The sequence below is a fragment of the Haemaphysalis longicornis genome, unplaced genomic scaffold, assembly GCF_048455015.1.
Source record: "Haemaphysalis longicornis isolate Haplotype H1 unplaced genomic scaffold, Haemaphysalis longicornis Haplotype H1 scaffold_12, whole genome shotgun sequence".
NCBI lineage: Eukaryota > Metazoa > Arthropoda > Arachnida > Ixodida > Ixodidae > Haemaphysalis > Haemaphysalis longicornis.
The window spans coordinates 105,046,663-105,061,852 of NW_027526225.1; the positions used below are offsets into that span (position 1 = coordinate 105,046,663).

Here is a 15,190-nt window from a genome sequence, read left to right on the forward strand (position 1 = left end):
CACCGACGCTGTGCATGAATGATGACCCGTAGATTGGGTGCCGATAGCTGCGGCTATCTCTCGGGGGGCTAATGGGCGGGCACAGATCAAACACGGAAGCGGAGCAGCGCAGTGCGGAAGCGTTCAGGTTGCAACATTGTTGCATCGCTGCATAACGCATATCGCAACCCACTTGACGCAGTTCGCTTTCGATGGACCCATAAACACGGTATTTGTTCTACATCCTGGGCGCTGCAGTATGCCTGGTGCGCGTTCGCGCTTGTCGTTTAGTAGATGCAGGCAATCGTGAGAAAAAAAAAAAAAGGTCGGGGAAATGGGGTGTGGGAAAACGGGGGGTTTAGCGCACTCTCTACGACCGCGTTTGGCAGATCATGAGGCAGACGTGCCCGCCACTGGCGCGTACGTAAGCCAAATCTCTACAAGGAAGCCCCGTACGCCGCGTGCTGCCGTGTGCGTCCACGGATTTCAGGTTCACCAGTGAACGGTCGCCCAAAGTGCTGTCAGCCGACGACTCTGTGCTGGAAAAACAGAGGCGCGCAGTCTGCTGCAACGTGCCCATATCGCTTTTCTTTCAAAGAAGCCATGAAGACAAAATATAGGTCCATTTACTTTGAAACAATCAGCCTTTCATACCTTCCTCAGCGCCATTCTAGTCATGAAAGATGTTTTTTATGCAAAAAAACAGAAGAATGTTAAAAAACTCAATTTTCAAATTTCGCGCTGCAGCGACGTATTGTGGGCAAGAGTGACGTAATATGAACCGGCACTAGAAAGGTAGTTTTCAATGTGTTATCTGCACGTTTCCATTCAAGTGATATGATCAATTTAAACTAGGGGTTTTACTACAATAGACCAGGCAATGTTCCTTGGCGGTGACGTACGTCGATGGCCGCCGATCTCACAAAGATTCTGTGACGTCATACAGGAGTCACTGGAAAGTGGCTGGAAATGGGGAGTCGGCACGGCTTTGTATGTTTTCTTGAATATACGCATAATTTGTTTGAAGTTTGTAGGAAAACTGGCCTCATTGTTATCGGGAGAAAACAGTCTTTCTAAAGAACCAAACTTGTTTTTTCTCCTTATGGCGCCTTTAAAGACTATATATAGACTATCCAGGGAATATATAGACTATCCTGAGACTATCCTGGGTGAACGCGGAAATTTGAGCGTCTGTCTGTGTTTCTGGTACTCGCGTGAAGAGAATTTATTAAAGCACACCGCGTAGCGACTCGTAATAACAGCGCTGCACTTAAGACAGGAAGTATAGTCAGTCTTAAGTGGCCTGGCCGATCAGCACACTACGAAACACGCACCAATGGGAAGGGAGGGGTGCATGATCCAACAAGGAAACGTTCACCGGACGTCCACAGGACATTAAAAGAAGATCAAGTAATGTTCAAACAAATGTTCAAACAAACACATAACACAATACGACACGATAGAATACTCAATGTATTGCTCCTGACGCGTATGAAGCGGGTATCCCAATGTAATCAAAGGCCTCTTCGCCTAGCGCTTCCAGCTCGCAATCCAAACCGCTAGTTAGGCTTTGGCGCGCAATTTAACCACCCGGTCGAATAACAAGTGAAACGGTGCCTGAACACAAATCACATATCGGCGAGACCACTCCAATTGAACTACTAGAAGAATGCGCGGATATTGCTGATACATATCAGCGATATCAAGCGCATACGAAACTTCAAGCATATTTGAGCAAAGGTATACGTAACCGATGGCACCAGCATTCTTTCAATTGAGAGTGATTTTTTGAGATATAAATAAAAAAATAGAAAATAACGTGTCACCGGTGTCGAAGAATAGCGATATCAGAGTAAACACTACAATAAAAGATGTCAACTTTGAGATGTTCCAAGGTTTGGCTCCAATTCAAGTTGTGAAGGTGGTTGGACTGCGAAGCTGTAAACGACACCCACAACGACTACCCGTGCGACGCCACTTGAATTCACACACCCTGCTCTACAAAGAGTAAAACCAGGGACTCCGTCAGCCGTTACTTGGGAGTCACGGCGGCGGCGCCCCGAAGGTAGCAGCGTCGGTAGAAAAGAAAAAAAAACGGAGAGGAGCGTCTTTCGAAGAATCAGGAGGAGGGTGGCACGCGCGGCTATGGCGTCATCTCTCTCACTGCATCCCGCTCACTCTTGTTTCATGTGTCGCCACCAAAAAATTAGCTGTGGCTTAGCTCGGCTATTACACATAGCGTGGGCTAAGGTTCAGCTGGTTATTCTGAGGTTTCCTGGTTGTCTAGGATTAGCTGATTATCATGCTTACTGCTGCTAAAACGATTTCCAATCCAATCCAATCTGATCCACTCCAATCCAATCCGATCGAATCCAATTCAATCCAATCCAGTCGCGGCGGCGGCGGTAGAGTGAACTAGTTCACTCTAGCGGCGGCTCCCGCGCGCCCGCTGTGCGCCGTGACTCGGACGTCACTGCCATGGGCGGCTCTCCAGGAGCCACGCGAAACTGCTCAACCTCGGACAAGGTAGCTCACGTTACAAAAGCGCCTTCCCTTCCCCAGACGCTGAATCCAAACCACCGTGTGTCTCCCCGTCTCCACGTGTGGGCGTAGCTTAGTAGGCAAGACAACGGGCTCTCGCTCCGCTTATCTCTGCGGGCCCAGACTCGATTCCTGGCGGTGCCAGTAGTTTGTTTGTGTAGCTTGGTTGGTGTAGCCAGTAGTAGCCTGGGATGTTTGTGTAACCAGTAGTAACCTGTGAGTTTTCTGCTGACGCGGACACGAACATTTCCTTCGCTAGTTAGAGGTATACTGATTCGAAGTAAAAGAAGAGGTCCAAGCAGACGTCTATTGAGGAGTGCGAACGCGAACAATTGAGTTGAATAGAGCAAATTTCGCCTGCATTCCTGATGGGAGGGACGATAGTGGAGGAGAAAAGCGCTAGGGATACGAAGAGTAGAGAGTGTGGAGAGGGTGTTACGAGCAGGGGCGGGAAATACTACTATTTTTCGATTACATTTGCAGAGGGGCGAACAGATACGCGGCCAATTTTTTTCACTGTGAGTTTGAGTTGTCGGGGCCGTTCGTTAACACCGTTTAGCCAATGCACTACTAACCTCAGGTCAGTGGCAGCCCATAGAACACTACTACCACGCCAATTACATAAGGCCTGTCATGCTTTTTTTATTTTTTTTAAACATGCAGCACTTTTTCTGCCATCGCCGGGTACGCATGCTCACAATTTAGGCAACTCGCGTTTGGCCGGAAACCAATTCACCACTTTCTTGAGATTGCCGGTGAGTTTGCGGATGGACGTCGTGAGCTCAGACCTCGTATTGTTTCTCCGTTTCCGGTCGTTTTTGCCTTCCATTCTGCTTTTTACTTTTTTCAAGCAGGGACTGCGTGATGGCTACCTGCAGGATTTCTGCCGAAGACTCAAGAGATCTTGGGCAACGGCTATAATCCCTCGGTGTTTTAAATTAAGAAGTGCACAGCTTGTGTCAGTCAGAGCAACGACAGTGTTCTGAAAGGGGGATGGGAGGGAAGAGAGCAGTAGGCGCAGAGCTTTGGTAAGGGTTATCGCACAGTTAACAACAGCGGATAATGAAACGGGGTTGCAGGCCTGAGGGTTTTTTGTGCCATCGGTCCCCTGGTTTATTTGGATTTTTAATGCGTGTTGCTTAATAAACTTGTCACCACTGAGAGGTTGTCTTTCTCGTTGTTTTTTTTTTCTTTTTTCATCTTTGTTGAATCGCGTCTTGTTTTTCTGTAGTATAAAGCGTGAACTGACCCACTTAGTGAAGCATTTAGCTGATTTTCCTTACTGCACCATTCCAACTCCGCTTCTATTTCTTGGTTTGCAATTGGTCCGTACGATAGTAATATCCATGAAAACAATAAACATGAGCTACCCGCCGCGGTGGCTCAGTGGCTAAGGCGTTGCGCTGCTGAGCACAAGGTCGCGGGTTCGATTCCCGGCCGCGGCGGCCGCTTTTCTGATGGAGGCGAAAAGCAAAAACGCCCGTGTGTACGAGGTTTCGGCGCACGTTAAAGATCCCCAGGTGGTCAAAATTAATCCGGAGCCCTCCACTACGGCGCGCCTCATCGCCTGCGTTGCGTCGGCGTGTTAAACCCTACAATCAATCAATCAATAAACATGAGCTCATTTATTTCTTCGTTTGTCACACTAACACATGTCGCTCGTTGCTGTACAGCTTGTGCATGAGGAAGTAAGGGGCATGTACTTCTAAAACAATTTGCAGGACGCACAAAAAAAACGAAACGCTCAAGATCTGCTGAAAAAGTTTCGGAAACGTATACCAGGGAATGAATAAGCAGCCGATGACGTGTGCACTTTGAAGTTCTGTTATTGATGGCTCCAAAACAATGCATTTCCTTTAACAGTTCATCACTCGTAGGCACGAACGTAACCTTGAGGTATACGTGGTATCTTGGTGGTGTCTATACTTGCACCACTACTCTGCGATGTACAAATAACAATATTATGCTGAGGGACGTTATTTACACGTGACGTGTAACTAGAGAAAACACGGGAGGGTATAATATTGTGGGGTGCAGCCGCAAACGCCGACGCTTTCGTCTGATCACGTGTTTTTATGATTTGAATCTCTCCCTGACTGTTGGATCGGGTGGGTTGAAATTTTAAATTATTTCGTAGTAAATTCATCAACTCAGTTTTGTGTATGTATATTCGATATCCTGCTCTGACAGCAATCAGGCGTTCTAATCACCGTCTTCACTCCCAAAAACTAAAAATATTTCTCTGTGTACGAAGGCTCAGGACCCGTGGAACGTCGATTTTTGATCTCATATAGAGCGATGAAACACAAAAAGCATGCTGTTTACTGAGAACAACTAGAAAGAATAGTCACTTAGCTTTAAGAAAAAGACAGCACGAAATTGCTGTTTTCTCCTCGCGTCCGCACAGAAATGGGAAAGGGGTACAGATTTTCAAAGGGCTTAACAGCAGTGGTACGACGCCTAAAACGTCTTGAAAATTGGCTGCACATACGCTTCGAGACCTAAACTTCGGCTGTCACGCAATTTCAAGATGCACCTTGCCATAATCATCGCCTGGTGGGCCGGTTCCTGCTGTCACGTCGAACACCCCATCGAAAACAATATACCGTAATTACCCGATTCTAACGCGCACCTTTTTTCCGGAAAAATAGGCCGAAAAATCGCATGCGCGTTAGAATCGGATACGAAACCGAAACTGCCGAAACAACGGAAATTTCGTCTCGCCCATCGCCATCTCAAGATGGCGCCAAAGCTTTTAGCAACGATTTTTCGGATGCGGGAAGCATAGGCGCCCAGGCTTCTCTATCAGTGTTCACACAAATCGTCAAATCGTTCCACTTGCGCACTTGATAACAGCAATGGCAGCAGCGGCTCTCGCACGTTCAAAACGAGTGATCGGCTGAAGCGTGCGCCTCTGGAGAAGTTCGCAAGATGGGCGTGCGAGGCGTGGGCCACGATCCCATCGATCATGGTTGAACGTTCGTTATGAAGTGTGGCATCGCGAACGCGCTTGACGGCACCAAGGACGTGATGTTGTGGTCAGCGGAGAGCGACGAGGAGGGAGATGGGTGAGATTACTTCGAGAAATAAATCGCCCGTTTATCTCGCATTTGTTTTTCTTGCTCACAAATTTCCGTGCGCGTTACAATCGGAAGTGCAAGTTTTTTCGGTTTTTTTGCCAGGAAAATAGGGTGCGCGTTAGAATCGGGTAATTACGGTATACACCCAAACTTGCCGTCGTCGTCATCATCGTCATCGTCATTGTCGTCGTCACCATCATCATGTCTTCGATGAAGGCCCCCAACGCGTTATTCTATTCCAAGACAGGTACAAGCGCGGGACTTCCGTTGGGAAGCAAAACAGACCCTCAAATCAAGCGTATAAGGCTGTATACCATGTCGCGTAGACGTGGCATCGTATACCTCTAAGTTAGTGGTGTCCCTCCTACTATATCACAGGGCGTCTCTGTGGGCTTCCCACTGGGATACTCAACCTCCCACATCCCCGCATGTTAAGCGTAAAATGCTGTACCACGTTGCGTAGCCATGGTTGCATAAGGGCAATCATAACAGGCGTATTTAATGGCCTTACCCGAGAACACGCGGTTGTCCACGAGCCTTGCGGTCGCCTTGTGCTTCGGTGGCGGTGCGGCGTACAGCACGTGCGGGATGTCTTCGGTCTCGACCAGGGCGTGGCGAGGAAGTTCACGGCCCGAGTCGTGGTCGGGCACCAGGTGACGCAGTCTGCTCGGGACTGGCTTCACCTGGAGAGCCTCTTCGGGGAGGAGGATAACGCCCGACTGCGGAGAGGAAAAATGTTGAGAAAGAGATATGACTCAATGGACATCTCCATTCGCCTTTCGTTTGGTATGACACAGACATCCCCATAGACATTGGTATTGTCCTCTTGTGAGTCAAGGCTCTATGGCTTTTTGGGAAACTTACGTCTTCACATGGCCTATGAACAGGGGTCCGTTGATCTCAATCTTTATAGTGTGGTTAGAACTCTGCTAAAATCAACTGGATTACCCACTTTAGCTTGCGGGCATCCACATTGCAGTGACTGATGGCGTTCAGAAGATTGTGGTACACCTGCTCATTCATTCTCTGTTCGCTCTACAGACAGTATCCGATACCTCACATTACCATCTCTTCTCATCGTCGTTCTACATAGGTACGCTGCTCTTCGGGCGTCCCAGCACTACGTGGCCTTCCCATTGCGTCACTACAATACAAATGGAACGTCTTATGCACGCGTGGGCTCATAGGCATCGCTGAATGCAAATTGAATGCCACGTTTAGTGTCACTAGATAAGAGTACAGAGTATCGGCACTCATTTCCCCTATTGTTCCTTGCCGCCGCCATGACCATTGGTCAGTTCGCATCACGTGACATTTGTTTAGACTGGGGAGTTTATGGGCGCCGCCATTTTGTTGTTTACGTGTTTTAGTCGGCCAACTGGGGTAATCTTAGTTTTCCCTCCCTGCTCTGCGGCTGCGCGCGACTGGCATCATTCCGAACACGAATCAAACATAACGCACGTTGCGGCATTTCACCTGCAGAAGTGTGTCGAAGATGCCGTTTTGGTGCGTCTTCGGCAGTGTTGTTTACAAATGGCCTCGTAAAAGTTAGCGGTGATGCCGCAAAAACGGAAATCTGGCAACAGTGATAAACACCAAAATGGCCGTTGCTGACTTGCCTGATTCAGTGACGGTACTCTGTATCTTATCTAGTGACACTAGCCACGTTCATATGGTGTATTTTGTTCGCGGACACGGACATTACCTGCCGTCCCAGCCATATCGAGCCTCGCTGCAAAAAAAAGAACACCGGCAAGGATACATTTCGCCTTCCCTAGTCAACGTTTAGAGGGGTAATATAATCCGCATCAAGCACCAGGCGTCTGCCTACTTTGATTGCGGGAATTTCAAATTATCCCTGCGTAAATGGAGAAAAAAAGTTCGTGGTGATGAAATGTTCCAACGGAACTTCGGTCTCAACTTCGCATCAACAACTGCAAGCATCTCAGCATACTCAAGATTGGTATTAATTAGAATGAAACTGCAGACACAATTAAAGCCAGCGCGCATGAAACTTACAATTCCACCATCGAGGTCGCATTCGCTGAAAGCGGCAACGACGCTGCCGTTTACTCCCAAGTAGTGGCAGTTGCTCCTTCTCAGGGTGATAGCAACGTCCCTTCCGCCGGGCATCTTGCGCACAATCTGAAACCGCACACGCGATAGAAGAAACACTGCACAATTTGAAAGAAATTCACTGCCCTTCCAGTCTGCGAAGAAGGATGACCAGCGAAGTTGGTACGCTTAATGTTAGAGGCGTCTTAGATGCTAATTGTCATATAATATTTTTTTCCGGGTAGTTCCGGTAAAACAACAGTTACAGCTGTTTTCTGGAGCCATGCTCCCTACGTACATGGGCATGTATTGACAGCAGAGATTAATTCTCTAGAGTTTACAACTTCACTGTAAAGTATAAAAGGGTAGAAAGTTGGGCCAGTTGGTAATGATGCATCTCAAAAAAAAAAGTGCGCGCAAATTAACGGGGACAATAACACATGAAGACAGCACAAACGCAGACTCGCACCTGGTTTGTTATTACACACATCAAAGCCTTAAATGCCCAGGCGCCCAATCGACACGCCCCCATGCGTCACCGCTTTCGGCGCACTCAGCCGCGCGTACAAAGAAAAACGTAACAACAAAACCACAAAACAAAACATTGAGGCGCAGGAATGGCGAAAAACAGCAATGATAACCCCATCACATGTGGGTTAAGACCGCTTCCTCTCACCCCCAACACGCATGCCCAGAAGAGGCATTGGAATCGCGCTCATGCGTATCTAAGTATGCGACTTCTCGACTAAGCAGGGCGATCGACGAATGACTGCTGATTGACGGATGACGGAATACTGATGACTGACGGATGACGGATGACTGAATAATTATAACGAGTGAAACTCGGCGTAATTTTAGAGTCGTCTTAGCGGTTAATTGTCATTATTTTGTTTCGGGTTACTTCCGATAACTCAAGAGTTGGACCCGTTTTCTGTAATCATACTCTCCGTAGATGGACGTGCTTCGCAGTGCGACACACAATGCGGAAAAGCCAGCATACAATGACCAAGTTCACAGCGATTCCCTCAAAGTCGGCTTCATCTCTAAACACAAGTGCAGTGCTCAAAGTACATTATTCAACATAAGCCGTCTTATACCAAATTTGAAGGCCCTAGGTCATTTTTGTCATGTTTACCACGAACGTGTTTAATTCCGGGATACCCAAAGATTTCAGTGACGTCATATCCGTCCCAGAAGTGACGCCAGTACAGTGAAGAAAGCGACCTGTAAAGAGTGCACCCCAGCAGACAGGGTCTTCTTGTGGGGAAGCAAGCTTTAGTACCAAAGAGTACGTTATACTTAGGGTTGTTAGTTTTCGGGTTTTATATTTTAACACGAAAGTGTCTTATGCCGGTATGCACCAAGATTTCACTGTCGTCATATCTGTCAAGGAAATGACGCCAGTACATCTTTTCCGGAACCGACCCGCCAGCAGGACGTCGCTCGCCAAGCCCACTCACAAGACAGCCGCCGACCCGAAAACCATGCTCAGCTGCAGATTTCGCTGCACATCACTTCCATGTTTTACCGATTTCTATGACAGACGAATGAACCACAGTTTCGAAATATTTTTTTTTCTATACTGGATACCGGATATTGAGCGGTGCAGAAACCTACTCCAGAGAGAGGGTGAGAGGATACCAGCAGAGACTGTTACCCGTGATAGCCTTAGAACAGCTCCCCCGTCAAAGCTGGGGGAGGAAGGGCTGCTCGACACTGCGGCATCTGTTTTGGAATAATCAAGCAGGCATACAGCCTGAACTGCAGGAGGAGAATTACGACAATCGCTCAGAGCTGATTTGCTCGCACTTGAGGATCCTTCGGAAATTTCGCTAAAGCCGAGGCTGTACCACGCAAAAAGGAAGTACTTTATATCTGAATGCCATCATTCGCACTCTGTCCAGAACCTCGTTAAAATAAAAGAAATGTTATGCTTATTCGCAAGGGAAATTGATTTGACGCAGAGCATTGGAGAGCGTTAATTTCTCCCGATCATGTTTTCATTGCCGAACTTCAGAAATTTTACACTTCAAATAATTTATCCCCGTGGAGCCGATTCCTCGCCCAGCTTTGCTACATTCAATTCATGACAAAATTTCTGGGCACGCTGTGATGGTCTGCAATTAAACGGCCCAAGTTATCTCGAAATGTACGGTAGAATATAGCACTGCTGGTTATACGTCCCTCCGCTCCACTGCAGCAAATGCATAACCCTCGAAGGAAAGTTCTGTTTGACGTAGAGGTGAGTGGAGGTGGGTATGTTTGTAACCCATCTAAGGTCTCTCTGAACGGGTGTGATCCTCGGAAAATTAGCTCACTCCCCTATCCGTGTACATGTAGGGGCATTAGCGCTGTTAAACATATTGCTGCCGTTCATTTCCGAAATAAATTTTTCAAGATAACCGCCACTTGGTTTCCACGTTGCTTTACATCGACCGCACCACAATATGTGCCTAAGCAACCCCTTTCACACACGTAGGCAAAAGGGACGTTTGAAGAATGGTAAAAAGGAAAATAAAAGTTACACACGGCCAATAAATTTTATCAGCCTCTGTGATCTGTGCGGGTAGTTGAACGTGGTGGTTGGTAAAGCTAATATGCTCTGTTCAGTATTTACGTCATATCTAATTTGACTAGTTTTATGAAAATATGTGCCTACCATGTACACTCTTTTTCAAAATTTTCTAGGCCACGCCAAAAGGGCATAGGCCACAAAAAGTTCTGAGTACAACCTTTCCGCTCAACCGAAGCGGAATCTTTTATGCCAGGAAGCTGGAGAAGGCGTCTATCCTTCTTAATGTATTAAATATTCTGGTCCTTTGGCTTCCGAAACCTTTGGCTTCGAATTCTTTGTGGTGCATAAAACTAAAATGTGGCCTCGGAAATTTTGACAATGACTGTAGAACTATAGTTTAAACGAATGAAGAGAGATACCCTATTTGCCCTGGATTTGAAATTTTCTCTTTCACTTTGGCTTGTCTCTTTCACTCTCGCTTTTCAGGGGAGAGTTCCCGGTCTGACTCTAGTGGCCATATTCGTTTTCGTTAGTTGTTGACTCTTTCGCTCTCCCCTTTTGTGGAGGAGTTTTCAGTTTTCCCGAAAGGATGCTACAAAATCTGGGATCCTAGCACAGGGAGCTTCGCTGTTAGAAACGCTATACCAACCAATCAATAGGCTTAGTGCATCGGTTGGTGTACAAGCATGGGCAAAATATTACGGACAACGCTGCAAGGGATTTTAGGCAATTCCTAGATAGACAATGCTGACGTTAACAACGGCTTGAAACTATAAGAGAGAGAGAGAGAGAGAGAGAGAGTAAATGTTTATTGAAAAGGAGAAAAGGTCGGCCTGAAAAATTGATCTTGGGCCTGCTACTTTCCTCTGGTGGAGGGTACTGGGGACAGGAAGAGAGCGGAATTAATATGGGAGGTATGGGAAATGACAAGGAAAGCGACAAATGAACTATGTACAAGCAGTAAAACCAATAAACGTCTCACATACAACGGGGCGCTGAATAAGATGACTTCAGTTCACTTTCCAGCACATGACTATCGCCCATGAAAAAAAAAAAAAAACTACTCAGACATTATTTCGCAGTCTGTTCAATTTTGTCGCAATAGCCTAGAGCCGAGAATCCAGAGAGAAGTCACCGAGAAATGTAAGCAGGGCTTTAACGTCTAGGCTCTGCTACCTGTTGTCAGCCCACGTGCCCAAAATCTATAGGCCACGCAGCACCAATACCACCACGCGCCGCCAATCAATCAATCGTCTCTGTGTTTCGGAAGGTGTACACTCAAGAGCAAAAATTTAAGGATCAACGGACCACGAGGGCTCTGATATCGGACAATTCTCCTTTGTCATACCACCCTATCAGATAATTTTCTGTTTTAAAGCTAGAAAAAGCACAGACGAGTTTCTCGACTGAAACGGTGAAGATATATTTCCCGAAATTATCCATTTCGTGTTCTACATACTTAGAGTTGCTCGCTTTCGGGTAAACCCCGATTTTACCTGATTTTTACACCCCTACCATGCTTTAGGAGATTCGCATTAAACCAGATTTTCCCCCAAAGGAGCGATTTGCACAACTGGGGGCTCACGGTCCGCCGTTCCCTACCAGTACTTGCTGGAAGCAAGCCCACTTGCTGGAAGCAAGCCCCACAAACACAGCTTTCGAACTCATATTGGCATGACTGTGCCGATCTGTCCCCCAGGCTCACAAATGCTGCAATGACATTGTTGCGCCTAGCTAATGGAGGCTGTGATGTCGAGAGCGCGTTGTCCCGGCTGAGGTACGTTCAACGACGGGACAAGTCTCCAATTAAGACCGATATTATGCGCATGCCGATGATAATGTATGCAAACAAGGATGTGTGAAAAATCGATGACACGCTTTTCGTGAGTAAAATGTTTAATTGATGAGAAGTTTTCAGTGCTCTTTACTCTCATCATTACTGATTTATTTCAAAAGAAACGTCAAAGTTCCGAGAACATTTGCTAGAAAACCCTAATGGACTCCCGATGGCCATTGAAACAAACTAATTTTAACGCGTTAGAGTTTCTTAAGAAGCCCGTGACACCTACTGATAAAACAAACTGAGTGTAATAAATAGCAAATCTTTAGACTCAACCAAAAAAAAAACCCCGAATTTTGGAATTCTCTTACACAAAAACCCGCTTTCTCTGCGATTATTAGTTTGCAAAATATCACCTGAATTTTACCCCCGTTTTGATAAAATATAAAAACTGAAAACAAACCACCCTATAGCTACTTGGGCTCCCAACTGTGATATCCCTTTGGTTTGCCCAATTGAAAGAACGGCGAAAATCCCAGAGCCTTACGCTGAGGTTGCGAGTGACGAGGGCCTGGTTCCTCTTCAGGTTCATCTCGAAGTTCCTCCCGAGAATTCTGGCGTAGTAAAGGAGGTTTTCAGGTGGCTGAACATCCCTACGATGCATCGATTTCCACGCCGCTGAAGGCTCCAAGTATCTCTTGAGGCGAACCTTGACCACTTCGTATTTTGGCACTGCGAATGGTAAAGGCCCCGCGCATTGGCGTAATACTGAGCCGGGCTTATAGGCGGCACAATCACGCGCGAGCTAATCATTTGAGAAGGTGTCGTGGCTCGCGATTTCATATCCAACACAACTATTACAAAAACCGGCACCGACTAAACGTAAGTTCATAAAATGCGTATAATTATCGAGTAATTAAAAAAATCCCAGCCAACAACTCATCACAGTGAATGCAGAGCCTACGTTTGTACGCGAAGAAAATCAGTAATTATTTTTCGTGCGTATTTTGAACATGGCAAGCCAGGCAGGGGACGGCAGAAGGTTAGGGGGGCAGACGATATCAAGAAGTTTGCGTGGATAATTTGGTTGCAGTTAGCAGAGGACCGGGATAATTGGAGATCTATGGGAGAGGCCTTTGCCCTGCAGTGGGCGTAGACAGGCTGCTGCTGATGATGATGATTTTAAGCATGGGTATTTCCACAATTTTCCTGTGTTACTGAAAACGTCTTCACTAAGTACAAAAAGACAAACGCGGTTGCTTGTAGAAAACGTTGCTTCGATACAGTATCCGATTGCTCAGGGGCGATTGCAGCTTCGCTTACAGTTAAACTCGCTCCATTTATTCTGCGTGCTACTAAAACTTCGTAAAAATACTACCTTCCCTTCCTAAACAAACTTTAAAGAAGCGCGAAAGCTTTTCAACATCAAAACTGCGTCAAAAGTGCGCCAAAAACCTTCGCTAAAGGAGCGTTCACCCTTCGCTGAAAGTGCATCCAATCGCTTGCCAAACCTACGATATTATTTGCACATCTGGCCACGCGGAGATGTTTGTCAACGTTCGGACAGACACGCTCGCCCGTGAGTTAAGAACCCGGGCACCGAACATCTCCCTGGAGAGGTCCAATTGTCGTGGCATCATGAACAGTACACTAAGAGACCTTAAACTGAACAGAAGAAAATTACCTCTACCTCACCCTAGCGTACACAGGCAGCAATCAGTATTAGTGAGACAAGCACAGACTAACACGACATGCACCCCAGCTAGACGATATCTTTTCTCAAAAGGAAGAGCACAAGAACCACCAGTCTGCCAACACTGTGGTGGATATCCTAATCAGCAACATGTCCTATGAGAATGTCCTCACACTATTCCCAGCATTCCTCACTTACACACACCGACGCAGATGCCATATCCCGTTGACCCAACCTGGCTGACTCTCGCCACCACTTACGAGGAGCAGCTAGCTCTAGTGCAATACATCAAAACCGCAGTAGAGCTGAGTTCAGCATTCACTGAAGGCGACCTGTAATTGGGTTGTCTGAACCGCCTTTGGTTCTAAATCTCTCTCTCTCTCTCTCTCTCTCTCTCTCTCTCTCTCTCTCTCTCTCTCTCTCTCTCTCTCTCTCTCTCTCTCTCTCTCTCTCTCTCTCTCTCTCTCTCTCTCTCTCTCTCTCTCTCTCTCTCTCTCTCTCTCTCTCTCTCCCTCCAAGACACAAATCGCAAACGAAGAACAAACCCGTGCGACGATTTTTTGTGCACTATAAGCAAAGGCATCAGCGAACGATCTAATGTATGCCGATACGTCTTATCTAGAACGGCTCCTTTTTCGCGATTTTTAAGTGTCCCTTTTGACACAACAGAAGCCCGGTTTCACGTACGCGCCGTGTGCCAAGAGAACTTATCAGAACTTTCCGGTCGACAAACTGGCCTATGGGGAAATGTATTTGTTTTTTGACCGGACGCAATCGGTCCCGCTAAGAAAGCTTTCGCCTTAAAAATATTTTTCAATGAGTGCTTACCTTCTGTGTGTGAATGAACATCAAACATGTCCACCAGCTCCTTGTGGCTCAGTTGTTTGTGTATCTGAAAAAAAGAATTCAGCCTTTACTCTTGAAATCAAGGTGTACCGGAGGCGGCAAACTTGAACCAGATGTCTGAACAATGAACGAAAAGTCTCTAGAGTCTATGCAAGAAGAATCTGTACTAAGTTCTGTGTACCGCGGTGAATGGCACAAGTGTAGCATGATGCAACCTCTAGTATGTTCATAAAGAAATTTGTAGCCTACTACAGGCCTGATAAAAGGAGGAAGAGAGGGAGGCGGATAATGAGCTGTATAAGATAATGATTGAATAAAAAGACAATATGATGAGATAATAACAAGGTGGATGGCTTATCTGTCTCAAACAATATCAGCTAGCAGCAACTAGGAGTCATCTCCGTCCTTCACCAGACGTGGAGCTTGTCCTCTTTTAATTTCCAACCCCTTCTCATCCAACGTCGTGGTGGAATGTGCGAGTCGTCTGGTTGCAAAGCTGGCGGCAAGAGTGTGAACTATTCCGGTCGGCATGAAGCCACATCACGAGCGTCCTAGGCTTAAGTGCGACGTGCGTGGGCTCAAGACGACGGTTTAGGTCAGCTCCTCCTACAAAGAGGCGGCCACTTCCGTAAGGCGAAGGAGGAGGCACTCAGGTCAGAGTGGTCGAAAGGCTGAATGAACTCAAAGCGAGTTGTAACCAC

General features: G+C 46.7%; 1 protein-coding gene across 1 annotated transcript in view; it reads right to left on the minus strand.

Annotated features, from left to right (window-relative positions):
* LOC144163187 (uncharacterized) overlaps positions 1-15,190 on the minus strand; it is an 87,576-nt gene that overhangs the window by 64,567 nt on the left and 7,819 nt on the right. Inside the window, exons 3-6 of the mRNA XM_077694018.1 lie at positions 14,472-14,535; positions 12,498-12,682; positions 7,620-7,745; positions 6,112-6,319 (exon numbers count right to left, since the gene is read on the minus strand). Of these exons, the coding sequence (XP_077550144.1) occupies positions 6,112-6,319; positions 7,620-7,745; positions 12,498-12,682; positions 14,472-14,535 (583 nt within the window). The remainder of the gene's footprint in view (positions 1-6,111; positions 6,320-7,619; positions 7,746-12,497; positions 12,683-14,471; positions 14,536-15,190) is intronic.